Below are 26,798 nucleotides of genomic sequence, written 5' to 3'. Positions count from 1 at the left end.
TGGCAGCACAATGTGTCTATCTATGGCTCCATTTGATTATTTTGGCAGGTCTTGGGACAATAACAGAACAAAATGCTCCCATGTTTGGAGTTGTTGGAATCATTTAATTCCACTAAGGATCATCACAAACTCAATTAATGTAAAAAAATATTATGAAAACTCAGAATCGGCATCAAAGGGCACAGGTCTTGTGTGATTTGGAGGGGTTCCTTTGAGGTCACACGTAAACAAAGCCAGGAAGAGTTATGATGTCTAAGCTGAGAGCGCAAACTTCCCACACCATTGGCCTATTTTTTTGGTGGGGGCGGGGATATCGGAAATTGCATTATGGAGCACTTGACCACACATCCCACCCTATTTTGTATTTTACTATTTTAAACATTTAAATGTTTTATTTCTAATTAGTTATACATCACAGCAGAATGCATTTTGTTTCATTGTACACAAATAGAATCAAACTTCATTTCTCTGGTTGTTCACTATGTAGAGTTGGACCATTTGTGCAATCATACATGTACCTAAGGTAATGTTGTCCTTCTCATTCCACCATCTTTCCTACTCCCATGCTCCCTCCACTATCACCCTCCTCTTTTCCCACTCCAAAGTTCCCGGAATTCTTCCCCTGCCCCCACCCCCGCCCCTCATTGTAGGTCAGCATCCACTTATCAGAGAGAACATTTGGACTTTGGTTTTTTGAGATTGGCTTACTTCACTTAGCATGATATTCTCCAACTCCATCCATTTACCTGCAAATGCCATAATTTTATTCTCTTTTAAAACTGAGTAATATTTCATTGTGTATATATACCACAGTTTCTTTATCCATTCATCTGTTGAAGGGCATCTAGGTTGGTTCCACAGTTTAGCTATTGTGAATTGAGCTGCAATAAACATTGATGTGGCTGTGCCACTAAAGTATGCTGATTTTAAGACATTTGGGTATAGATCGAGGAGTGGGATAGCTGGGGCAAAAGGAGGTTCCATTCCAAGTTTTCTAAGGAATCTCCATACTGCTTTCCAGAGTGGTTGCATGAATTTGCAATACCACCAGCAATGTATGAGTGTACCTTTTTTGCCCTGCATCTTCACCAACACTTATTGCTACTTGTACTTTTTTAAAATTTTTAATTCTAATTTGTTATATATGACAGTGGGATGCATTACAATTCATATCACGCATATAGGGCGCAATTTTTCATGTCTCTGGTTGTATACAAAGTATATTCACACAATTCGTGAATTCATTCATGTACTTTGGACAACGAAAAAACATGGAATGCTTCACAAATTTGCATGTCATCCTTGCACAGGGGCCATGCTAATCTTCTCTGTATTATTCCAGTGCTGCCAAAGCGAGCGCTGTTGCTTGTATTCTTGATGATTGCCATTCTGATTGAAGTATGTTTTGTATTTTGTATTTTATTTAGAGACAGGTCTCACTGAGTTGCTTAGCATGTCAACATTGCTGAGGCTGGCTTTGAACTCTCGAACCTTCTGCCTCAGCCTCCCAAGCCACTGGGATTCCAGGCATGTGCCACCATACCTGGATCTTTGGCCCATTCTTTACATGTCATCTCTTTCTAAAAAGTGAAGTTTTCACAAAATATATACATCTACACTGTTATCCAAATATGAAAAATAAGTATTAACACCATCATGGGAAATACTGTGATCATGGTAAGAAGATAGAAATGAAATGATTGATTTAAGTTCCTTGCTCCATGAACTAGAGCACAAAGTCCCATTATTAAGATCTCTACAAGAGAAGTTTGCCACTTATTTGAAATATGTCTCTATTGTTGAGCATTTATTCATTGATTCAATAAACATTTGTACTGTATTTCTACCTTGTGTGCATGTACAAATATGTAACAATGAATTACATTTTTTATTTATAATTATAATGCACCAATAAATATACAAACAAACAAACAAATATTTGTAGAGTGCTTGTTATGTTCTATGCATTTTTCCTAAGTCCTGGGTTATAATGATGATCCAAATCAACATGGTCTCTGCTTATATGGAGCTTAAATATAGTGGGGGAGAGGACATGAACCAGGCATAAAATAAGGATGATTTCAGGAGGCCAAATTGTGTAGTACTGTCAAAAATGACCTTTAAGATAAATACAGTTTAAGTTTTATTCTGAACTCAGTATATATCTTACTTCAGAGCTCTTATTTATTTATATTCATTATTCCAAAGAATGAAAACAAATGAGCTACCTTTCTTATCCCTTTGATTTTTATAAACATTGAGGAACATTTTAAAAACATTGGGATTTTACAAAAGTGTAATTCAGACCGTTAACATTTGCTCTCTTTTATTTTAAACAGATATACTGCAGAGAGACAGAGACTGTGGGGAATCACAAACCTATATTTACCTCAGTTAAGTCAGATTTTCCATGCACTCTCTCAGGGTTCAAATAAAAGTCTGTGTCACAATAATTATCTTTTAGACTGGGTGGATCTACATATAATATCTTGGAGAATGATAAGATGAAGAAAAATTCTTCTCACAACAGGATATCAGCTCTAGTCAAAGTCAGGGGCGGGAAGACAGAGGGCAGAGAACACTTACTGGTAGGTTGTTGGGCTGACGTTGATACGCCGAGGATGACTTCCAGATTCGAATTTGCTTGCCAGAGTGACATTATTTCCAAACAGGCAATATCGTGGCATTCTCACCCCAACAACACCAGCCAGCACGGAGCCCGAGTGAATGCCTATCCTCATCTAGAAGAAGCAAATGGAAAGGATGAGAAAGTTCAGGGACAGATTGGTTTCCATTTGATATGCAATTGTTTTATCAAGTGTACTGCCAATTATTAAATAATTAAACTAGGAGCTCCTCAAAGATAGAAACTGAGCCTTGGTCATTTTTGTCAGCCTCATATCTGGACCATTATAGTGCTCTATGAACATAAATAATGTGAGATAAATGAATGAATGGATTAATTATATGAAAAATCATGTATATTTTGTTACATAAATCCTTTTAATTACAGGTTAAATGAGGTTTCATTTGTACATGATATACTCTAATACACAAAAAGTATATTTTTCCTCTTACTGCTGAATATTCAGTACTTAGAATAATACCTAAAGCTAAGCAGGCACTCAAAAATTGATACATGTAAAATAAATTGTCTGAATTCCTCAAGATATTATTAAAATGGAGTTACAGAGAATTCAACCCTCTAGTTAGCCAAGGCATTGACTGAAATGATTAAGAGTAAATTAAGCACTGTATTTACTCTCTGAGAATCTGACAATGATTAGTCTCCTCCAGGCCTTGAAGGAACTCTGAATACACACTTGCTATGCCCTCAAACGTGGTCACAGTGGTGAAGTTATATTGACATGGTCTGCACCCTAAGTGAATGGAGGCTAACCCTTAGAGGGAGAGGGAGGATATCTGACCCGGAGATGCCCACGAGGCTCGCAGACTGTCACTCCTTCACTATCATATCTCCCTTGCCACTACTGCTGTGAAGATTAAAACAGTCACTGTAGACCCACCCTTCTTATAGAACTGGATACTTTTACACATATTGATCTGTAATAAGACAGGTTGAAATGAATGATCTAACTGCAACTCTCAATAACATCATATATTTTTTAAAAACTGACTATAAAATTTATTTGGAAATTCAATAGTGTAGGAAGAATCAAGAAACACTAAAGAAAGAGGAAAAATGAGCACATGTCTTACCAGATATCAAGTCATTGTATAAACATATGTAATTAGTGCATGAATATCATTGTATAGAAAAACAGACAATGGAATAGAAAACCCAGAAAGGCACCAATAGATGCGAGCCATATGAAATTTAAAAGTTAGCTTTTCAAATTACTGAGAAAACAATGGCCTTTCTAGAAAGCTCTAGATCAATTCTGTCTTTGTATAGAAAAAACTTTCAATTAAAGAGCTTAATGCAAAAGACATAAATTTACAGCCTTAAAAATAATTGTGTTAAGTAAGAAAAGGCTAATCTGCAGTATCAGTAAAATCTCAAAATACAAACATTTGAAAAAAATCATAACCTTTAATTTGTCTCTCAGTGTCAGTTTCTAGTGAGTGGTCTGCATTGTCAGCCAGCTCTGTTTCCTGAATTTGGGGACAAAGGTCCTTCACATTTTGTTTCTCCTTCATGTTTTTCCACATATGAGGAGTTCCAACTCATGTATGTGGAAAGTTAGCAAAAGTCCAAGGCAAGTCTTGTGAATGATCATTTCAGGTGAGTTTTATTTCTGATAAGAAATCTGAAGTCATACTTAGCTTAATTACTCTATAAGTATACATATATATCTTTTTCTTCTGGTTGCTTTTAAGTGTTTCTTTTCTTGCTTGTTTTAAGTAGTTTGGTCATGATTTTTCTTAGTATTGTTTTCATTTTGTTCCTAGTGCTTTGGGTTTGTTGCAATCATAGATTTACAGGTTTATATTTTTCCTTAAATTTAAAAAAAATTCTAGACATTATTTCTTTTTTCTTTTTTTTTTAATTTTTTATTGTGGGTTGTTCAAAACATTACAAATTTCTTGACATATCATATTCCACACTTTGATTCTAGTGGGTTATGAACTCCCACCTTCACCCCATACACAGATTGCAGATTCACATCAGTTACACATCCATTGATTTACAAATTGCCATACTAGTGTCTGTTGTGCTCCGCTGCCTTTCCCATCATCCACCCTCCCCCCTCCCCACCTCTCCCCTCCCCTCCCCTCCTCTCTCTCTACCCCCTCCACTGTATAACCCTGAGGGTCTCCTTCCATTACCGTGCAATTTACCTTCTCTCTCCCTTTCCCTCCCACCTCTCATCCCTGTTAAATGTTAATCTTCTTCTCCTGTTCTTCGTCCCTACTCTGTTCTTAGTTACTTTCCTTATATCAAAGAAGACATTTGGCATTTGTTTTTTAGGGATTGGCTAGCTTCACTTAGCATAATCTGCTCTAATGCCATCCATTTCCCTGTAAATTCTATGATTTTGTCATTTTTTAATGCAGAGTAATACTCCATTGTGTATAAATGCCACATTTTTTTTATCCATTCGTCTATTGAAGGGCATCTAGGTTGGTTCCACAGTCTTGCTATTGTGAACTGTGCTGCTATGAACATCGATGTAGCAGTGTCCCTGTAGCATGCTCTTTTTAGGTCTTTAGGGAATAGACCAAGAAGGGGAATAGCTGGGTCAAATGGTGGCTCCATTCCCAGCTTTCCAAGAAATCTCCATACTGCTTTCCAAATTGGCTGCACCAATTTGCAGTCCCACCAGCAATGTACAAGTGTACCCTTTTCCCCACATCCTCGCCAGCACTTGTTGTTGTTTGACTTCCTAATGGCTGCCAATCTTACTGGAGTGAGATGGTATCTTAGGGTGGTTTTGATTTGCATTTCTCTGACAGCTAGAGATGTTGAGCATTTTTTCATGTACTTGTTGATTGACTGTATGTCCTCCTCTGTGAAGTGTCTGTTCAGGTCCTTGGCCCATTTGTTGATTGGGTTGTTTGTTCTCTTATTGTCTAATTTTTTGAGTTCTTTGTATACTCTGGATATTAGGGCTCTATCTGAAGTGTGAGGAGTAAAGATTTGTTCCCAGGATGTAGGCTCCCTATTTACCTCTCTTATTGTTTCTTTTGCTGAGAAAAAACTTCTTAGTTTGAGTAAGTCCCATTTGTTGATTCTAGTTTTTAACTTTTGTGCTATGGGTGTCCTATTGAGGAATTTGGAGCCCGACCCCACAGTATGTAGATCGTAGCCAACTTTTTCTTCTATCAGACGGCGCGTCTCTGATTTGATATCAAGTTCCTTGATCCATTTTGAATTCACTTTTGTGCATGGCGAGAGAAAGGGATTCAGTTTCATTTTGTTGCATATGGATTTCCAGTTTTCCCAGCACCATTTGTTGAAGATGCTATCCTTCCTCCATTGCATGCTTTTAGCCCCTTTATCAAATATAAGATAGTTGTAGTTTTGTGGATTGGTTTCTGTGTCCTCTATTCTGTACCATTGGTCCACACGCCTGTTTTGGTACCAGTACCATGCTGTTTTTGTTACTATTGCTCTGTAGTATAGTTTGAAGTCTGGTATCGCTATACCGCCTGATTCACACTTCTTGCTTAGCATTGTTTTTGCTATTCTGGGTCTTTTATTTTTCCATATGAATTTCATGATTGCTTTCTCTATTTCTACAAGAAATGCCATTGGGATTTTGATTGGCATTGCATTAAACCTATAGAGAACTTTTGGTAATATCGCCATTTTGATGATGTTAGTTCTGCCTATCCATGAACAGGGTATATTTTTCCATCTTCTAAGATCTTCTTCTATTTCTCTCTTTAGGGTTCTGTAGTTTTCATTGTATAAGTCTTTCACCTCTTTTGTTAGGTTGATTCCCAAGTATTTTATTTTTTTTGAAGATATTTTGAATGGAGTGGTTGTCCTCATTTCCATTTCAGAGGATTTGTCGCTGATATACAGGAATGCCTTTGATTTATGCGTGTTGATTTTAAATCCTGCCACTTTGCTGAATTCATTTATTAGCTCTAATAGTTTCTTTGTAGAGCCTTTTGGGTCTGCTAGATATAGAATCATATCATCTGCAAATAGTGATAATTTAATTTCTTCTTTTCCTATTTTTATGCCTTTAATTTCTTTCGTCTGTCTAATTGCTCTGGCCAGTGTTTCGAGAACTATGTTGAAGAGAAGTGGAGAGAGAGGGCATCCCTGTCTTGTTCCAGATTTTAGAGGGAATGCCTTCAGTTTTTCTCCATTCAGAATAATGCTAGCCTGAGGCTTAGCATAGATTGCTTTTACAATATTGAGGTATGTTCCTGTTATCCCTAGTTTTTCTAGAGTTTTGAACATAAAGGGATGCTGTACTTTGTCAAATGCTTTTTCCGCGTCTATCGAGATGATCATATGGTTCTTATTTTTAAGTCTATTGATGTGGTGAATAACATTTATTGATTTCCGTATATTGAACCAGCCTTGCATCCCAGGGATGAATCCTACTTGATCATGGTGTACAATTTTTTTTATATGTTTTTGTATCCGATTCGCCAGAATTTTATTGAGGATTTTTGCATCTAGGTTCATTAGAGATATTGGTCTGTAGTTTTCTTTCTTTGAAGTGTCTTTGTCTGGTTTAGGTATCAGGGTGATGTTGGCCTCATAGAATGAATTTGGAAGTTCTCCCTCCTTTTCTATTTCCTGAAGTAGCTTGAAAAATATTGGTATTAGTTCTTCTTTAAAGGTTTTGTAAAATTCTGCTGTATACCCATCGGGACCTGGGCTTTTCTTAGTTGGTAGTCTTTTTATGGTTTCTTCTATCTCCTCAATTGATATTGGTCTGTTTAGGTTTTCTATATCCTCCTGACTCAATCTGGGCAGATCATATGACTTAAGAAATTTATCTATGCCTTCACTATCTTCTAATTTATTGGAGTATAAGGATTCAAAATAGTTTTTGATTATCTTCTGTATTTCTGAAGTGTCTGTTGTGATATTGCCTTTTTCATCCCGTATGCTAGTAATTTGAGTTCTCTCTCTTCTTCTCTTCACTAGCATCGCTAAGGGTCTGTCGATTTTGTTTATTTTTTCAAAGAACCAACTTTTAGTTTTGTCAATTTTTTCAATTGTTTCTTTTGTTTCGATTTCATTAATTTCAGCTCTGATTTTAATTATTTCTTGCCTTCTACTTCTTTTGCTGTTGTTTTGCTCTTCTTTTTCAAGGATTTTGAGATGAAGTATGAGATCATTTATTTGTTGGTTTTTTCTTTTTTTAAGGAATGAACTCCAAGCAATGAATTTTCCTCTTAGAACTGCTTTCAATGTGTCCCATAGATTCCGATATGTTGTGTCTGTGTTTTCATTTATCTCTAAGAATTTTTTAATTTCCTCCTTGATGTCTTCTATAACCCATTGATCATTCAGTAACCTATTGTTCATTCTCCAATTGATGTATGCTTTTTCCTTCCTTCTTTTATCGTTGATTTTCAGTTTCATTCCATTATGATCAGATAAGATGCATGGTAATATCTCTACTCCTTTATATTGTCTAAGAGTTGCCCTGTGACATAATATATGATCTATTTTTGAGAAGGATCCATGTGCTGCTGAGAAAAAAGTGTAACTGCTTGATGTTGGGTGGTATACTCTATATATGTCAATTAGGTCTAGGTTATTAATAGTGTTATTGAGTTCTATAGTTTCCTTATTCAACTTTTGTTTGGAAGATCTGTCCAGTGGCGAGAGAGGTGTGTTGAAGTCTCCCATGATTATGGTGTGGTGGTCTATTAGACTCTTGAACTTGAGAAGAGTTTGTTTGACGAACATAGCTGCACCATTGTTTGGGGCATAAATATTTATGATTGTTATGTCTTGTTGGTGTATGGTTCCCTTAAGCAGTATGTAGTGTCCCTCTTTATCTCTTTTGATTAACTTTGGCTTGAAATCTATTTTATTTGATATGAGTATGGACACGCCTGCTTGTTTCCGAAGTCCATATGAGTGATATGATTTTTCCCAACCTTTCACCTTCAGCCTATGTATGTCTTTTCCTATCAAATGCGTCTCCTGTAGGCAGCATATTGTTGGGTCTTGTTTTGTGATCCATTCTACTAGCCTGTGTCTCTTAATTGGTGAGTTTAAGCCATTAACATTTAGGGTTATTATTGAGATATGGGTTGTTCTTCCAGCCATATTTGTTTATTTCTGTTACTAAACATTGTTTGTTTTCCTCTTTGATTGTTTCCCCCCCCCTTTACTGTCCTACCTCCCACTGTTGGTTTTCATTGTTATTTTCCATTTCCTCTTCCTGTAATACTTTGGCTAGGATGTTTTGAAGAGATGGTTTTCTAGCTGCGAATTCTTTAAACTTTTGTTTATCGTGGAAGGTTTTAATTTCATTCTCCATCCTGAAGCTTAATTTCGCTGGATACACAATTCTTGGTTGGAACCCATTATCTTTCAGTGTTTGAAATATGTTATTCCAGGATCTTCTAGCTTTCAGAGTCTGTGTTGAAAGATCAGCTGTTATCCTGATTGGCTTGCCCCTAAATGTAATCTGCTTCCTTTCTCTTGTAGCTTTTAAAATTCTCTCCTTATTCTGTATGTTGGGCATCTTCATTATAATGTGTCTAGGTGTGGATCTCTTATGATTTTGCACATTCGGCGTCCTGTAGGCTTCTAGGATTTGGGATTCTGTCTCATTCTTCAAGTCTGGGAAGTTTTCTTGTATTATTTCATTGAATAGACTGCTCATTCCTTTGGTTTGGAGCTCTGTACCTTCCTGTATCCCAATGACTCTTAAGTTTGGTCTCTTAATGTTATCCCATATTTCTTGGATGTTCTGCTCATGGTTTCTTAACAGTCTTGCTGAGCTGTCTATGTTCTTTTCCAGTTGAAATACTTTGTCTTCATTGTCTGATGTTCTATCTTCTAAGTGTTCTACTCTGTTGGTAGTATTCTCCATTGAGTTTTTAAGTTGGTTTATTGCTTCCTGCATTTCTAGGATTTCTGATTGCTTGTTTTTTATAACCTCTATCTCCCTGTATAGTTGATCCTTTGCTTCCTGGATTTGTTTGCGTAATTCGTTGTCGAAGTGATCTTTCATTGTCTGATTTTGCTGTTTAATGTCTTCCTTGATACTCCAGATCATCTGAAGCATGTATATCCTGAATTCTTTATCTGACATTCCATCTGCTGCAGCTGTTACCTCTTCTAAAGTTGCGTTGACCTGCATTGCTTGTGGTCCTTTCTTTCCTTGTCTTTTCATACTGCTTGCGTATCTTTCCTGCAGGTGCGGGCGGCGGCTCTGCTCTCTCCTTATTCCAATTGGGGTGTCGTGGCTACCACGCCGGCAGGTCACTGGGCCTGTTCTGGGAGCTGGTGGCGGCTCTGTTCTGCCCCTACTCCAATTGGGGTGACGTGTCTGTCGTACCAGCAGGCCACTGGGCCTGTCCTGCTGGTCGGTCGCAGATCTGCCCACCTTTCGGGCACGAGTGGAGGCTCTGCTTTGCCCCTACTCCAATTGGGGTGTCGTGACTACCCCGCCTACAGGATGCTGGGTCTGTTCCTGGCAAGGGAGGTGACTCTGCTCTGTCACTACTCCAATTAGGGTGGTGTTTGTACCCCGCCGGCAGGCTCCTGGGCCTGATCCGCCGGTCTGTTGTAGGTCTGCCTACCTTGAAGGCGCGGGCGGCGGATCTGCCCTGCCCCTCCTACCACGCCTGCGGACCCCTGGGCCTGATCTGCAGGTTGATCACTGGTCTGCTCACCCTGCGGGCACGGGTGGCGGTTCCGCTCCACCCCCACTCCAATTGGGGTCACGTGACCACCACACCGGCAGGGCCTGATCCGGGCGTGGGATAAGGATCTGCTCTGCCCCTACTCGAGTTGGGGTGACGTGTGTACCACCCTGGCAGGCCACTGGGCCTGACCCGCCAGGCTGTCACAGGTCTGTTTACCTTGCAAGCGCGAAGGGCGGCTCTGCCCTGCCCCTCCTACCACGCCCATGTACTACTGGGTCGTGGGTCTGCCCACCTGGCGGGTGTGGGTGGCGGCTCCGCTCCGCCCCCTCTCCAATTGGGGTCACGCGGTCACCACGCTGGCGAGCCGCTGGGCCTGCTCCGGGGGCTGGCGGCGGCCCGGCCCCTTCCCTCTGGCTCGAGGACAAATTGAGGAGACTCGGGTGACTGAGCCTCACCCCCCTTACCAGGAGACCAACTGCTTATGTCACCGCTGGTATTGATGAAGATCTCTCCTCCACCGCTTTCTGCTGACATCAGATCTCTGCCATGTTGGTATCCTATGCGAATGGCAGCATTTCGTTCCCCTTGCCAGGCAACCCAAGCAATGGGTGAGTCCTGACCTGCCCTCAGCAGGACCCGGACCGAGACACAGTTTCCGCGGGCTCCTAGCCCCGGTCCAGGGAAGTTCCGGGAGCCGGAACTCGGCCGCTCTGTGCTCGGTGTAAGCTCCTATAAGTGTAGGCTCCAAGAAGCAGCCCCCGCGGGCTCAGTTCCGGGAGCCGGAATTCGGCCGCTTAGTGCTTGGTGTATGCTCTGATAGTAGCAGGGTCCAAGAAGCAGCCTCCGCGGGCTCCGCAGCCCTGAGCCAGGGCGGTTCCGGGACGGTTCCGGGAGCCGGAACTCGGCCGCTCTGTGCTCGGTGTAAGCTCCTATAAGTGTAAGCTCCAAGAAGCAGTCCCCGCGGGCTCAGTTCCGGGAGCCGGAACTCGGCCTCTTGGTGTTTCGTGTTTGCTCTGATATTAGCAGGGTCCAAGAAGCAGCCTCCGCAGGCTCCGCAGCCCGGAGCCAGGGCGGTTCCGGGACGGCTCCGGGAGCCGGGACTCGGCCGCCCCGCGCTCCGTGTTCACTCCGATAAGATCAGATTTTAAGAAGCCCCCAGGCGCTGAACCCTAGCAATCTGTCTGCAAGCCGCAGGCGAATTGCAGCCTGAAATTACCTGTTCTATGGCTGAATGAGCTGCGGTCAGTCAAAAACAGGTGTGGTGACGTCAGTTTACCAACATGGTGGCTGCTGGCCTCCTCTGTGGTCTGACCGGTGTGGAGAACCGAGATGGACCGCTTCCTTCCCCGTCTCGAACCCAGAATTCAGCCCTGAGTGCGGTGCTTGCGCGTCTGGCAGAAACTGCAGCGCTGTAACCCTGCGTCTCTATCCCAGCGCGCCTTGCAGACTCTAGCCGCGGGGCGATTTGCTTAATAAGCAGTGTTACCCTCCGTGCGACAAACCTCTCGCGTTTGAGTCCCCGTAGCCGATCCTCATGCGATAGAAATCCTTCCTCCAGGTTCCGGCGCACCCCACTATTGCTGGAAATTCCTAACAAGATATCCTTTAGCCGTCCTGACTTGTCATGCTCCCACACAGTGAAGCAGCACACGGGGGTAATGCACTCCCCTCGCCGCCATCTTCCCTCCTCTAGACATTATTTCTTTATTTTTTTTTATTTCTGTCTACTTCCTCCTCTCAGAGACTCTCATTACATTTACATTAGGATTCTTGAATTTTTTGCAAATTGATAATCTGTTCATTTAGAATTATTTTCTGTTTACTTTGGATTTCTATTGCTATGTCTTCAGGTTGACTAATCTTTCCTTTTGCAATGTCTAATCCCCTGGTTATCACATCCAGTGGTTTTTTTTCCATCTCAAGTACTATAATTTTCCTATTTAGAAATTAAATTTGATATGGTTAAATTCTATAAATAACCTTCAAGCATACAGAGTTAAAATAACTGTTTTAAGGCTCTTGTCTGCTAATTCTAACATCTGTTTCAGTTCTGTAGCTATCAGTTTTGATGGATTGATTTTTATCATCATTTAAGTCATATTTTTAAGCTGTTCTTCATACCTAGTAATTTTTGATTGGATGCCAGATATCATGAATTTGACCTTGTTGAGTGCTGGATATTTTTATATTCTTATAAATATTCTTGAGCTTTGTTCTGGGATGCAGTTAAGTTACTTAGAAACAGCTTGTTCCTTTCATGACTTGCTTTTAAGATTTGTTAGGCAAGTCTGGAGCAATGTTTCATGAAGGGACAATTATCCTCCATTACTAAGGCAAAAATCTTCTGAATACTTTCCCCAATGTGGGAAATTTATGAACTTTTCCAGTCAGCCTGATGCACACAGTCTTTGTCTGGATTCCGCACCCTCCACCAAATCCTATGTGAGAATCAGATTATTTTTTCTTTGATCATTTTGGATGTTTTCTTCCCTTTCACCCCAGGGCTTGGGTAGCTTCCTCATATTCATTCACTAGTCACTACTCTTCAGAATACATGAGAACCCCTGCAACATCTCTGGTGATCTTTGTTCAACTCTTGTGGTCTCTATGTGACCCATAGCCTTCTTGGGTTTTCCAAATGCTCAGCTCCATCTCTTCCACTCTAGGAATATGTTGGGTGCCTCCTGGTTTGCTCATCTCTGAACTATAGCTTGGAGGTCTCTCAAGGGAGGAAGCTAATACAATTATAAGACTCATTATATGTGTTTCCTAACTGTCTACAATCACTGTCTTCCATTATCTAGTATCCACTGTCATGAAAACTATTCTTTTGTATTTTTTTCAGATCTTTAATTGTATAAGGTGGGAGTATAAATCCAGTCCTTGTACTCCATACTGGATAGAAGCAGAAGTGAGACTTTTTTTTTTTCAAGAAAGCAAACTATCTGATTAATATAGGCCTATTTTATTTTTGTTGAGAGATCACCTACTTGTATTTAAAGGCAAAAATGTCAAATGGCAATATTCCTCTTAAACACATATAAAGCAGCATTCTCAAAAATTAGCAACATACTGTGTAATATGTCTTAAACTTCTTCTTCTTCTTCTTTTTTTTTTTTTGGTACCGGGGTTGAACTCAGGAGCACTCGGCCACTGAGCCAATCCCCAGGACTATTTTTGTATTTTATTTAGAGACAGGGTCTCACTGAATTGCTTAGCACCTCACCATTGCTGAGGCTGACTTTGAACTCCTGATCTTCCTGTCTGAGCCTCCCGAGCTGCTGGGATTACAGGCATGCCCCATCATCTTAAAATTCTTTAGGTTTCTGTGTACTTTCACAAAGCCTATCTGTGTTGTTGCTGTATGTGATATAGGATTGCCTAAACAACACCCAGACCTCAGATGATAAGCCTTTGATCACTGCCATGATCATTTTATATAGGAGAGAGCAGGAGCGAATGAATCTCACTGTCAAATCTGATAACATCTTTATTCTGTGCTTTCTGTTTGAAAGACTCTACACCCCACATAACTATGTAGAAGGATTATATAGTTCTACTTCTGCCTCCTTTAAAAAGACTTGAGACATTTTTTAAAATGTATCAGAATCAAAATTATAACCTGAAAATGGTGATGATAAAAATCCAGATATTCTTGAGGTGGGAGTGGAGGGAGGAATTGCCATTAAAAAACATCCCTTAGGAGGCCATATACAAAGTGCAACCGCAAAAGGGTCAGAGTCATTTTCACCACCACCTTCACCCTACAATGGAAAAGAACTCAGAGAATAATTTATCTGGGAAGTAAGAAGATACTACTGGAAAGTTACAAGCTGAATCATCAGACTCCATTTTCTTTTGCATTTCTTTTGATAACTTATTGAGATTTCCCAGGAATTGTGGCCTATATAAGGAAACTGCTGATTACCCCATTCAGAATGTGCCAAGAACATCTAGCAGTTAGACAAAATAGAGGGTACATTTAACTATCAATGAGGGGTTTAGATTCATTTTGGCAAAATTTAACTTTATTTAAATGGGTTAACCAGGCAGTAGCATTTGTATCCGTCTGGCCAGTATGCCTTATTAATCTCTGATGTCTTCAGTGTGTGATACAATGCAAAATTCTGAGACAAATCAAAGTCTTCAATTTCTAATAGTGCTTTGCATTAAACTGATGACTCTCAACCGGGGCCTTTTGTGCCTATCATTGGACATTTGGCAATGTCTGGAGACATTTCCAGTTTTTGCAACTGGGAAGGGGAGATGCTACTGGCATCTATTTGGTAGAACTAGACATTTCTAGGATAGCTTCCTGTCCCCAGTAATCTTTCAGCCTGAAACACCAATAATGCCAAGACTGAGAAACTCTGCATTAAATACACCCCTGGCTATCTAAACCTACTAAACAAGGATATAAATGTTTTAATCAGATTAAAGCCTTGAGGAAGCACAGTAGACTTCATATTGAAGACAGAGTTCATAAAGAAAATGTTTGTCTTAGAAGTTTACTGTAAAATCCAATAACTTTAGGGTACACCCAAGGTTAGGATATATTAATCTCTGATGTCTTCAGTGTGTGATACAATGCAAAATTCTGAGACAAATCAAAGTCTTCAATTTCTAATAGATTCAGTTATTCACACAGTATTCTACTTATTATTTGTCAACTGGAGCTCATAAGCATCTGCATTTTTAGAAAACACAGCTCCTACAACTTGAAAATAGAAGACTTGTAACAGTACAACCTCAGCTAGCCAAAATCTCTCCCTAGTTTAGTAAAGAAGGAATGTTTAGGTTGAAGGGCAGCACAAATCCATTAGTCTAGATCTCTTATTTTCCAAATAAACCAAGTCCAGAATGGCAAAATGAAAAGATCAAATTAGTATTAGGGCCAGTTCTAGGCCTTAGGTCACCCAGCTCTGAGTACAGTGTACTATAAAAAGTGCCCAAATTCAAGGAACGCCTGAGATTGTTTCTACAGGCCCATCAGATTAAGTCAGACAATTTTTGAGAATCAGTTTAATCCAACTTTCTTATTCTATCTACAGAAAAAGACTATCACTTTTCAATTAAAACTCAGAAAAAAATAAGTTACACATTAAATCCAACATCACAAGCCTTCCAATCCTTCTCCATATTATTGTTTATATTTTTCCACCCTAAATCTTTCCTGACTGGCCTACTCACCACATACTCCAAAAATGCCTGATGTATTCATGCCCCTGAGCTTTTACTCCAGCTAAATGCCTCTTTATCCTTTCTCCTCCTTCTTTCCCTCCTCCTTTTTTCATCCTTCCTTCTTTTCTTTCTTTTTTTCTTTCCTTCTTTATTTTTTTGTTAATCTGATGTATTTCCAAGGAGAGATTCTTAAAACAGAAACTTATTTTTTTAAGTAGTAAGGAAATAAAATTTTGGTTTATTTCAACAGAAGAGGAAACCAAGAGAAATAAATGATAACTATTGCTAGGAAGCACAAACATCAATACCAATTAATTATTTTAAAAGATTTTATTTATTTTATAAATTTAATACTAATTTTGAACATTAGTTTTTACATTTAAAAATGAAGAATTAGAGAAATTTTTATTGGTTCATAATAGTTGTACCATAACATTAGGATTCATTTTGACAAAATTATAAATGCTTGGTATATGATTTGCTCCAATTTAGTCCCCAGTACTTCCCCTTCTCTCCCCTTCTCCCTCCCCTTGTTCCTACCTTCTACACTAGTGATATATATATATAAAATAAAATAAATAAAATTAGGGTACACCCAAGGTTAGGATATATTATATATATCAGACAAAAAAAATATATATATATATAAAATATACATATATTTTTTTTAAATTAGCGTCAAATTCTTCTGAAAGTCATTCAAACTGAATCGCAGACTCTGTGCTAAGTGTTCAAGTTATAGGGGAAACAAAAGAGTTTTCATATGTTGTTTTGGAGATTTCATTTGAGGTTAAAAAATAGCTAAATAAAATCATGATAAGTGCTAAAAAAGTTAATGTATAAAAGAGGGCAAGACACAAGGAACACAAGGAATAGGGGAGCAGGACTGACCAAGTCTGGAGAATCAGTGAAGACTCTTTCAAGTGAGTCTCCATAGAACTCAATGTTGAAGGAGAAATGGCCTTGGTAGTAGGGAGGAGTGGCCAGCTGTGGCCAGAGGTAAGGGAGGAGAACATCCAGCTAGAGTGAAAATAATATGCAAAACCCCTAATGACTAAAGGGCTTTAATTAATTTCAGGGACTAAAATAAGGCCAGGAAAGGTGACTGCTGCTTAAGGAAAAGAGGAGAAAATCAGAACATGAGGATAAGGGAATATGCCCAGCAGATCACAGAGAACAAGACTTCTCAGTCCTGGCACAACCGACACCTTGGGTTAGAAGATTCCTTTTCATGGAGGCCATTGTGTGACGTAGGATGCTTAGTGTTGCTGGCCTTTATCCACTAGGTGCAAGTCGTAGACAAAAGGCAGAAATTGTATTTGGTGTTCTGTTGAGTAACTGAAAGGGTACAGACATTGTTTTAATCCTGAATCTACTCTCTACTGAATGGTAGAAGACATTCTGCAGCACTGAGATTTTCTTTAGGCAATTCAGTTTCTCCTGTTCACAGACTTGCAGATTTTATGGGACTGACTTCACTTCCAGGTGCAGAAGTAGGTCCAAACTTGGCAAAGGTGTAACAGTTTCCTGTGTTAGCTATTAATTGAAGAAAGGATAAATGATCCTATGGAAGCCATGAGTGACTCACTCTCAGGAATCATGAGAGCTGTAAGAAACCTTCTTTCCTCCCATAAAACATGTACATGTATATGAATGGTGTCAGTGCTCCAGTGAACAGCTAGGGCTAATTTGACACCATGGTTAGGGGTTGGGGTTTGGGAGTATTGGAATGTAGCGGATAGATATGTGGAATCTGAAGATGAAGCCAATGTGGGAATGCAAACCAAAGAGAACAAAAGAGAAGGCAAATTCATGGCACTATCAGTTTTTTTCAGCTACATCTAGCCTCATGTATAGGTGCAGTGACATCTTGCACCTAAGTTAACCATATCTACTTCTGCATTTGAGTCAATGCATTCCTTTAATTGCTTAAGGAAGTTTGTTGACTCTATCACTTGCAAAAGGAAGACTTTTAAGTGATACAGTAGCTTTATGAATTTAAGCAGGCTTAACTAACCTCTGAGAAATTTTCATTCATAAAATGGTAAGGATAACACACGTATGAAAATAGGTCCCAATTCCTCGCTTGGTGGAACTTAAGATTTAAGGAGCACTCTTGTAAGTGATTATTTGATCTTCTGCCACACTTTCAGTCTTTTCAAGAGACAAAGAGAAAAGGTAACAGAAAGGAGAGAAGGGCAATTCTTCCCCACTCCCCCCTACCCGCTAAAGGAAAGTAGCAAAAGTTAAGAAAGAGTTCTCAAAGGATATTACATTTACGTTAGGCATTAAAATGTTGGAATTTTCTTACAGTATTTTCCCCCAATCTAGAATGCTCTTTTCTCTTCTCTCTCAGGCAAAATGATGGAATTTTGAAGGTGGAGAAAATGGCAGAACTGGAGATTGAATGGGTGTGGGAAGTGGTCAGGAGTTGGAAAGAGAACTACATGAAATAAACAAACAAAAAAAAATCAAAGTTTGAATTTTTAAAAAATAATAATTATGAACACACCCTTTGATGAAACTGTTAGAAGAGCCCAAAGAGACAAACTATAGGTCCGGAGCAGACATTCAACAAAATATTGGCCTCCTTCCCACACTTTCTGGTGCCCACTGCATGGCTCATGGTGAGGACACTGCACTCCCACTTAAAATCCAGTGGGTAGATGTACTAATTTAGGAATATTCCAGTCAAACTGTTATCATGATTAACATATCAGCTCACAAGTTAATAAATAACAAATATCAATTTACCTTGAAACAACTGTTGGAGTAAAAAAAAAAGTCAAAATAGAAGATTTACAATAGAAAAGTTTTCTAGTAGAAAAAGCCAGTTAGCTGTTAAATTATGTTTGCATTTAAGCATTAAGATTTATGAGATGAAGATTTTAAGCTTTTGCTGGGCATGGTGGCACACACCTGTAATTCTAGCGGCACGGGAGGCTGAGACAGGAAGATCACAGGTTCAAAGCCAGCCTCAGCAACAGTGAGGTGCTAAGCAACTCAGTGAGATCCTGTCTCTAAATAAAATACAAAACAGGGATGGGGATGTGGTTCAGTGATTGAGCGTTCCTGAGTTCAAACCGACCCCCCTCAAAAAAAAGATTTTTAAGCTTTTGAAAAATATTTACCTGTTTAAATAGAAAGGAGCTTAAAATCATCATTCACATTGGCAGGCAAAAATGAGGAAAATGATTATTGCAATCTTTTACTGGTACTACTAACTTGTACCAATAAAAGGAGATGCATAAAAATTTCCCCAGTTTTGTCATGTTCTCTTATGGATAATTACTAGCTCCCCCATAATAGTCAATTCATATTTTAAATTCTAATTTCAAAATCTTGAGATTTCTTAGGAAGCACGCAATCAACTCTCAAATTCTGTTGGATTTACAATTTCTTCTGCTTGTTTCCCAGAAATGCAAGGGAACAGGGAGAAATGATCTCTGTGGCTATGTGGGATTTCTCCTTTTATCAGGGCACTCAGCCTCCAGTCTGATGGTGTCAAAATGTCACATTCTCTAGTAATACGTTTGGACAAACTGCACTTTGGGCAAAATAGCTTACTGTGTTTATTCTGATTGTTACAGAAGTACCATTCATAGATAAATTTCACTTTACAAAAAATATTTTAACCAAATAATTATTCTCATCACTGGTATGGTGACATAATTTAAGATATAAAATAAGACCCACTGCATAAGAAAAGTAACTACTATTTAGTGATTTATAAGACAAATTATGTTGAAATTTTAAATAATTAGTACTTTGAAGTTGGGGAAGAAGGTAAGTTTGTAATAATCTTATTTATGGTTTTTGATGAGGTAGGATAGAATCCTACAAAAGGATTATTAGAAAAGCATGCTTAGAATCACATAGCTGGTGGCATTGAATAAAATATCACAGGTAGCTACAGGGAGATAGCAATTTGGCTCAGTGTCACCACTGCCTTCTCACAGGAGTATCACCAATGTGCATGATATTATTATCAAACAAGAGATTTAAAATCCAACTTTGAGTATTATTATTATTTAGCTTTACAAGCTGAATCTGAAATTTACATTTGTGCAGAAAAAAAACCCATTTGTTTAAAGTAAAAACTGATTTTAAGGCAACTGAAGTACTTGGATTATATATGCATACATTGATCAATAAGCAAATAAAATTTAGTGGTTGAAAAAATATCATTTTGTGCTAGAAATACATATGCTTGATTCATCATTTAACAATATAGTGCCATATTTAAACGCGTATGAACTGATAAGTATAATAAAAATTTTAAAGATGGTGAAGATATTTAAGGAATAAAAAATGAATCTATTTCTTATCAACATTTGGTTTTCGTTCTGATATGTGGGAAGAAGTTAGAAACCCTTTTCTGACATCTAATATTTGTCTATTTAACCAATGACACTAAGGAAGCAATCTACTAATCACATCTGTAATATTAATCAAATCATTCTGTGATATTTTACTTAGTCTACTAAATGCATCTTTACTGTATAATTGCCCAGATTAAAGTCCACCTCTTATTAATATCATAAAAGCATTCCTGGCTAGTGGCTTCTCTTTAAACACACAAAAGTCTGTTAATTGCTAACACTTCAAAGCTCTTACTAGTTTCTATTTTTGAGACTATCACTGAAAAAAATATTGCTACTGGCCAACCAATTCACTGTTAACTGAAGGAAGTAATTTTCTGTTCAAATGTAGCTCTTAACAGAATCAGGAACAAAATCTTTAGTATGAAAGTAATTTAATAGCAGTATGGATCAAAAAAATGATTGATTTTTTTTAAGTATGTAGAAAGAGACTCCTTTGAAAAGGGTAAAGGACTTAGAAAATAATTCTGAAAGTATCAAATGTGTGCTTAACAATTTGCCAATTTATTCATCTAAATTTTCTATCAAAATATACATTTTTCAAGCTGGGCACTATGGCACACATGTGTAATCTCAGATACTCAAGAAGCTGAGGAAGGGGGATCACAAGTTTAAGACTGGTCTGGATAATTCAGTGAGACCCAGTCTCAAAAATAAAATTTAAAATGAAGGGCTAGGGATGCAATTCAGCAGTAGAGTACTTGCCTGGCATGTGTAAGGGCCTTTATTCAAACCTCAGCATCAAGGAAAAAAAAATATGTGTGTATATATATATATTTCCCTGTGAGTGCAGGTATTTGTGTGTGTGTGTGCGCGTGTGCGCGCGCACAGAGAGAAAAAGAAAAAGAGAGGACAAAAATACATATATCTTATCCTCAAAAATTAAGGACCAATGTCAACCAACAGAATGATTTTATTTTCAACAGAACATATTACTCGATTTAGCCATTTTAAATGGTAATCTATACATCATATATTATAATGATGCCCCTACTTACTGTTAAGTAATTGAATTGCTTGAGGGAAAACATAGTTCATTTGACTTCACAAAAGTCCTACTTCTCAGGACAAAACAATGCATTTGATAGAAAGGAAAGAAAAAATATAATGATGAGTATGTTAAACATTAATTGTTATTATCCTTTATTGTAACCATAGCTTCTTTTTTTGTACTACAAGAATAAAGAGAACAGGCTAAGTGTAAAAGTAAGAAACAAAATTAAACCCCCAAGTTTAGTTGGAAAGTAGAACCTCAGTTACATATTAGAATCAACTGGACATTGGTCTGAAGTTTTCTTTCCTTGATGTGTCTTTGTTTGGTTTTGGTATCAGGGTGATACTAGCTTCATAGAATGAGTTTGGAAGGGCTCCCTCCTTTTCTATTTCATGCAATAATTTGAGGAGTATTGGTATAAGTTCTTCTTCGAAGGGCTCATAGAACTCGGATGACAATCCATTTTGGTCCTGGGCTTTTCTATGTTAGGCTTCTGATGGAGTCTTCAATTTCATTGCTTGAAATTGATCTGTTTAAATTTTCTATGTCTCTTGATTCAATTCAGGTAGGCCACATATCTCTAGAAGTTTGTTGATATCTTTGAGATTTTCTATTTTATTGGAGTATAGATTTTTAAAGTAGCTTCTGATTATCATCTGCATTTCAATGATGTTTGTGGTGAGATTTACTTATTCATCATGAGTTTTAGTAATTTGGGTTTTCTCTTTTTCTTCACTTGACTAAGGGTTTACCAATTTTGTTTATTTTGGCTGGGTGGCAACTGAGGCACAATTATACAGCATTTTATATAGTCTCTTAAGCCTGGGGGCAGTGGAACTCTATCAGGGTGTTGGTCATTACTGGGAAGTTTTCTGGTTCATGTACCTTATTCCACAGCTGTGGAAATGCACAGCCAATGAGGATTAGACCCCAAATACAAACATAATTTTTATGGATTCTAATCAATTGGTCTTTCTATCATAGTATCTTCCCAATTATATTTCTTTACCCTTTTTTTCATTATTAGAGATGGGAAACAAAACAATAACTTATGTTGATAAAAGCCAGCATAAAATTGCTTAAAAGTACATTGAATTATCAAAGGAAATAATGCTTTCTAAACACAAGAGAAAGTGGTTTCTGAATAGGTAAATTGTTTTAAGATTTTATATAATAACAGAGAACTATAATAAAATTTAAAAAAACATACATCAAATGTAAATCAACTGTCATAACCTAACCTAAGGAGACATGGCCCACTACATGCAATATGGTATCCTAGAAGGGATCTTAAAATATAAAAAGGATGTTGACTAAAAATTAAAGAAATCTGAATAAACAATAACTGTCTTTGGTTAATAATAATGTATCAATTGGCTCATTAAGTGCAGTAATTTTACCATGCTACTATTTGGGTGAAACTGGATATGAGGGGGGCATTTGGGGACTTTTTGCACTAACTTTGCAATTATTATGAAAACTTAAAACTATTCCAAAATAGAAAGGTCTTTATAAATATAATCATGCCTGCCAATCAAAGGACATATTCAAAAATGTTTCATATCATTAAAATGTTTCTTATTTTCAAATTCAGACAATAACAGCTAAACCAAGGGATGTGACATGGAATAAAAAGGGTTGACCATGATAATAAATACATTAATTTACAAATATTTAAGATAAATTAACTAATCAACCAATCAAAAGGCAATAACAACCCTAATTCCTTTAGTAGTGTACATAACCTAATCCTCAATTTTACAAATTTTTTGCACTTGGGCATTAGATGGCGCTCATGCTCACTTTACTGAGCAGATTGGTTCATTACTATCAGCAATAGGTCTCTCAACTGGAGATATGCTGGAAGATTTGACTCCATAATACTTTCAGGGGTAAGTTGTGAAAACAAAATCAACCCCATAATAAAGCTAGAAAAGCTTGAGTTGGGTGGCAGAATTCAAACAATAAAACTGGTTGTTAAGAAACCCCTAAGCACGAATCACAAATCTCAAGTGGAGATATTTAGGACACCCTCAGATCCACTGAAGCTATGTTCTATATTGTGAGTCCACAGTATCTGTTGGAGTGCATAGACCGCCCAAATTTTGAGAACCTTTGCTGTAAGATTCCTTTAAGTTCTAATCATTTATGTATCATCAACACCTACCAGTGGATTTTACATTTAGTAGACAATATTAAAATATTTGTTGACTGAATGAAGAAATGACTTAATGAGGATAATGAATGAAAGGAATTTCTACACTAGGTACAAATGTCACTCTGTCTCTTCTCTAAATACTTGCAGCATTATTTTTTAACATTCAAGCCATTATATTCTCATTTGTCTTTGTGTCCTTTACAAACTAAGAATGAGAAGAACACTTTTCCAAGATATTTGAACCAATGCATTATACTCAATCCTATTTCTGATTGCCACATTATTCCAATAAATTATAAAGGAAGCTGCTCCTAGACCAAATTATGTTTAGATCCTCCCAAATAGGGCTAACAATTAGAAAAAAAAATAATTAATAACCATGAAGAGAAAACAAGTAAGGGGCTAAAATAACTACTCAAAATGCAATTTTGTTTTTTTTAGTGCTGCTTCAATGAGTCCATGGACTAGAATCAGTCACTCGTTTTAACTAGGGTTTTTTTTTTTTTTTAACCTCGGATTTATGAAAAAGCTTTCTCAAGTTTTAAATGAATTTGTAGCACTTATTTATGATTCGTAAATCATTGATCCTATCAGAAAAATAAAAGAAAAAAATTAATAGAAAACTTTTTCCCTCAATAGAGCATTTGCTGAATGAAGAACCCAGAGTCATCATCAGAGACCAAATTCTCTCTCTCTCTCTCTCTCTGAGTGTGTGTGTGTGTGTGTGTGTAGGTGTGTATGTGTTGCACATAATGTCAAGTGTAAGGATTCCTTCTGCACCTAGAACTCCAGAGCTGATAGAACTGAGTTGTTTTTTGTTGACCCCATTCCCTGAAATTCAGAATAAGGAATCTATACTTTTAGCCAAATCAATCTCTTTATTAATAAATACATTTCTCAGTGTTGTTTAGGTCTAAATAATAAGTTCCTTTAACTTGCTTATACCAGAGGAATTTCTTGCTTTTTTGTATTTTTGCTTGTTTGTTTTGTTTTTTGTTTTGGTGCTGGGGATGGAACTCAGGGCCCCACAAATGCTAGGTAAGGGGTCTACCACTGAGCTATATCCCCAATCCCTCTCTTGCTCTTGAGTCTTGCTTCATTCATCTTTGGTTATCAGGGCCCTACAGCCTTCACATTCTGAGGAATCCTTGCTCAAATCGTGTTTTAAGACTTGTAATTTTAGCCTTTATTTGGAAAACCAATGTTCTAGTTCTGATTACATAGCATACTACCTGCCTTAAATGAGTCATTGATATTTTTTGAGCTTTCATATCTCCATTTATAAAATGGTAATAATAGAGCTAACCTCACAGTATAATTGTGAGGATAAGTAATTATTTTCATTGTTATCCCCAGCACTCTACTGCATACTTATAAGGTGTCACACTTTGGGATAAGTCAATAGATACATCATCTCATTAAATTCCATTATCTCATTTAATAATTTATCTGGCACTAAAGTTGTTCTCCTGTGCCCTGAGATACACTGACTTCAAGTATAGAGGGAAGCTTATATGGATTATGCTTATTAAAAGAAGCTTCCAACAATTGATGTTATTACTTTTCATGAATAGCATTTTTAACAATAGAAATTTAATTACACTATGAATTTATGCTTTACAAGGATTGCAGATCTAATTATTTAGGAAATCATTCATTTTGGTAGAGAACTATTCATATTCCCCAATATCTACCTACCTTCTTATTGATATTAGCCATTAAAATTCTAACCCTATATATAGGATAATATGTTTCTTAAAAGTATCATAAATATTTTATATAGATTGATTTAAAAAATACATTTTTGAAAGTTGCTTTAATTAGGTAAAGGTGTTATCAAACAAAAACCAAGTCATGGAAGAATATCACTTTAAAGTGCAAAGTAACACATTTCAATATGTAATTACGTTTTGCCACAATGTTAATAAAGAGAATCATTCTACTGATATGAATTAATAATATTTCAGTGTATTTTGAACCAAATAGAAATTTTAAAACATTATTTTATGAGCTTAAAGTTACTCAGTGACAGACATTTGTGTGTTTAATAAAATACCTGAATCTCCAGTGACTACCATAGTGACAGCAGCAGACCTTACTTAGTTTTCTTTCCCTTTTGCCTTTAATATATGTTTGCATGGACTGGAGTACACTCAGGGGTTAGAGGAAGCCTTTATATAGAGGATTTTAGGCAGTATAATTTCTTTTTTTTCCCAATGGGGAAGTAGGAGCATTCATAGATGTCAAGCATTATAAGGGCTTTGATGTGCTTCTGAAAGCATTATCAAGATAATGAAATTGACATGCCTGTCTTGTTTTGGTGATAACCCGACCTTCTTCACAGTGTCTGGCCTGTAAAAAGCTGTCCCATAAACATATATGTACTAGGTATGTCAGTGAAACTTAAATAGTATACTGACAAATTTCTGTTTTAAAATATTAAATGTGCTACAGAATAGACAGTGACCTTAGACTTGGGGTCAGGCAATAAAGAACAGGTTAAAAGAACTTATAATGAAATCTGAGTGACAATGGTGACAAAGTGATGTATGGGAGGTAAAATGATAACATCTGGTGACTAAGACATATTATAAAGGAGAATGCTACAAACTCTTGCTCAGAGTGTTGGATGTCATGGATTGAATAAAGGCTAAAAGGGAGGAACAAGTGCTCTCTGGATGGGAAAAGGTGGCGGGAGATGGTGAAGTAATTTTGAATCCAAGAGTTAAATTTCAACTGGGAGATACTTTTTTTTTTTTCAACTGGGATCTTCCAAAGGATATGTAATGTTAGAAAAATAAGAACTAGATGGTTAATTTTGGAACATGACTATTTGAGAGGTTCAAAATTAAAGTAAAAGATCCTAAAATCAGGTCAAGAGTCTAAAATTTTAGAGCAGACAAGTTGGGGTTGTAAGTCAGAGCAAACTGGAGGGTCAAAACCAGGAAGCAAGAGATGTACAAGGAATCAAGTGATGAAGTAAGACATGTTGAAAAAGAGGAATAATAAAATAAGGCTGCTAGGACAAGTCAGTTCCATGGCAGGTCCTGCCCTAGGTCCAGAGATAGAAAGAAGCTGGTAAGAAAGACATTCTTGTTGTGGTGAGCAGAGTCAGGGACCCATCTTGACAACAGGAGACCAAATTCAAGAGCTGTCCTATGAGGGACAGCCTATCTTAAGTTTCCCAGCTCAGAGTCTCTGAACCAGGCTCAATGGCTCTGGAAACAGAATGTAGTCACTGGCACTTTTCCACACATGCAAGAGGAGAACATGCAGTAGATGACACGAGCTTCTCAGTTAGATGACCTTAGTGTCTTGATCTTGCAAGGAAACCACAGAAATTCTTAATTCCTTAGGCCTCTAAAGAATTTTCAATCTACTAAACACAGCATTAGTCACATTTTTTAATTGTTCCTTTGCACCCATCATATTAAAAGAATTTGACTAAAAGAAAAATATATACACACTTATGGAAAAAATACCACAGATTTCTTGAAAATAAAAGGGAAATCAACTCATCTTCAGAAATGAGAATTTGTACAATGAACTCACTTAGCAAGTGTCCTGCCAGTTCTGCTTCACAAATAGCCCTGTAATTGGCTTTCTGTCTCCATTCCTGCTGTTTCTGCCTTACTCTTATTCTATGATCTGGAGTATCACACTAATCTCCTAACTTATGTCATGTCTCTAGCCTATTTCTCCTTTGAATTTCCAGTACAGAGCTGGCAAAGTTTCTTTGAAAACATTCATCTAAACAGTTTTTTTTTTTAAATCAATTTGCATCTCCCAATGGCTCCTAACTTACCTAAAACCAATA

General features: G+C 37.5%; 1 protein-coding gene and 1 non-coding gene across 3 annotated transcripts in view; both read right to left on the bottom strand.

Moving 5' to 3' along the window:
- The window catches only part of Gucy1a2 (guanylate cyclase 1 soluble subunit alpha 2), a 299,113-nt gene that overhangs the window by 29,767 nt on the left and 242,548 nt on the right, over positions 1–26,798 (bottom strand). For both annotated transcript variants that reach the window (XM_046466443.1, XM_046466445.1), the window contains exon 7: positions 2,587–2,741. In XM_046466443.1, coding sequence (XP_046322399.1) covers positions 2,587–2,741 — 155 coding nt within the window. The remainder of the gene's footprint in view (positions 1–2,586; positions 2,742–26,798) is intronic.
- LOC124108763 (U6 spliceosomal RNA) lies at positions 1,266–1,369 on the bottom strand. Its single transcript, XR_006856772.1, has one exon. It is a non-coding gene; the product is annotated as a U6 spliceosomal RNA (small nuclear RNA).

Source organism: Marmota monax, unplaced genomic scaffold, assembly GCF_021218885.2.
Source record: "Marmota monax isolate L192 unplaced genomic scaffold, Marmota_monax_Labrador192_F-V1.1 WCK01_AAM20220418_F8-fsc00045, whole genome shotgun sequence".
Classification (NCBI taxonomy): domain Eukaryota; kingdom Metazoa; phylum Chordata; class Mammalia; order Rodentia; family Sciuridae; genus Marmota; species Marmota monax.
The sequence above is the reverse complement of the archived record's forward strand: the minus strand, read 5'-3'. Positions and strand labels throughout refer to the sequence as shown.